This window comes from Meleagris gallopavo, chromosome 5 (assembly GCF_000146605.3).
Source record: "Meleagris gallopavo isolate NT-WF06-2002-E0010 breed Aviagen turkey brand Nicholas breeding stock chromosome 5, Turkey_5.1, whole genome shotgun sequence".
In the NCBI taxonomy this organism is placed as follows: domain Eukaryota; kingdom Metazoa; phylum Chordata; class Aves; order Galliformes; family Phasianidae; genus Meleagris; species Meleagris gallopavo.
In genome coordinates, this window is record NC_015015.2 from 31,057,338 (window position 1) to 31,059,200 (window position 1,863).

Sequence of the window (1,863 nt, forward strand, 5' to 3'; positions counted from 1 at the left end):
AAAAACTAGACTAAATAACTCCCAAGGTCCCTTTCAGTCTGAGTTACTCTAGGCTTTGAAAGGGCAAGGGTGCTATAAACAGCAAGGTATTCCAATACCCTATGTTTAAGGATCTGTACACAGCTGGATAGGAAGGAATTAGTAATCTTGAAATTTCCTTTAATTTATGCCATTTTAAGACATAGCCAAGTGAAAACATTTCTCAATTGAGAGAATGAACATGATAAAATCGTTACAAAATTTTACAAAGATTTATGTGCAGAAATTAAAAGACAGTCACACTGGCATCCATGTTGTATAGCCATTCATTCTAAGTTCTTTCTCCTTTTACTCTCTATGTAATCAGCATAGGTTGGCTCTATGAGTTTGTTTCTTCTTACAGGATTCAGCTGCCTGAGAGTAAACAACAATTTTTATTCTTTCCTCAGACAAAAGCGAAGTTACATTAAGCCAGCGTGCAATTAGGTAGTGAGTACATTATAACAATTTGAACACAATATTGAACCAGTAACTGTGGCATTCCTGGCACGCTCACCATTAACAAGGAGCTCTGATTTGCAAAAACAAATTGGAAAAACTTACAGCTGTAATAAATGGCCTTGCACAACATCATAGACTTAATCTGAACTGCATAGCCTTTACGTTGCAGAAAGAACTGAAGTATTTGGTTAGCCTCTACTATCTAAGTTGCAGATCCTATTACTTTTTCCAATTATTCTGATTGGTTAAAATAAGAATTGTTGGTATACTGCATGCAGTCATGCTAATGAAATAGTCGTGGTTATTTTAAAACTACTAAGGAGTATTTTCTTCATTATATTAACAGAAGTCAAGGGTCTGCCAAAGCCTTGAATGATAGATTTTCTCATACCCATCTAACTTCAGAGATTCTCTTTCAGTACTCCTCAGGGACCATACAGCATTCAAAATGACATGGAACATTTAACTTCTTATATCCAATCAAAGATACCTATTGTAGAATCTACAGCAACTGTTTGTATTGTCATTAAAGCATGTAAAAAATTATCATCTTTGGTGTAAAAACCTTTCACTTTCTGGAAAAAGAAAGTTATTAATTTTGCCTACTTTCATATTCAGTCTTCATCCACTCTCATTAGTACTGTTTTTCTCAGCTGGAAATGGTGGAAAAGCTAGTAACATGCAATTAATTAGCAGCTGACTAAATTGCACAACGTATCGTTTAGAAATCAACGGTAACTTTTTGTTTGCAATTCACCTATCAGCACACAGCATAAAGAATAACAAGGGCAGAAACTGAATTTTAGCTATAACCTAACTGAAATGAATGACAATTTAATGAGTACTGCCTAACTAAAATGATTCTAAAACATTTGTATTAAACTAACTGTATCTTGCTGTATTATCTTTCAATCCTGTTTGTTAATTATTATTATTATTATTATTATTATATTGCTCAATAGCTTAGTTTACTCTGGAATTTATCTATCAGTCTCATTTCTTTTCAAGGAAAATTTTGATACGCTTGATTCAGGATATTTACCTTTTGATGTAAATGCAGAAACCCCAACAACTACGATATATACATTAAAAATAAATTAGAAAGGTATTGAAGCAACTCAGATTGGCATTTGCTTCATATTGAGGATAAACTTCCATTAAAGTAATTTACCTTTGATGCTCTGAAACAAAAAGCAGAAGATGTTGTGTCTGACTTTTCTCTGTCCAACATTACAAGACCTTCATCATCATTCAAAGCCAAGTACATTCCTGTTGTTATATGTCGAAGACGGAAAGGCTGTCCCCATCTGATGTTACTTCCGCTCCAACTAAACGTACGAGACATCAAGGAATTCTTTATGAAGTAAATGAAACTAACTTTTT

At 33.5% G+C, this 1,863-nt stretch overlaps 1 protein-coding gene across 1 annotated transcript in view; it reads right to left on the reverse strand.

Moving 5' to 3' along the window:
- Window positions 1–1,863, reverse strand: part of LOC100544338 (ryanodine receptor 3-like) — an 85,189-nt gene that overhangs the window by 59,352 nt on the left and 23,974 nt on the right. The window contains exon 13 of the mRNA XM_031553762.1: window positions 1,652–1,808. Within this exon, the coding sequence (XP_031409622.1) occupies window positions 1,652–1,808 (157 nt within the window). The remainder of the gene's footprint in view (window positions 1–1,651; window positions 1,809–1,863) is intronic.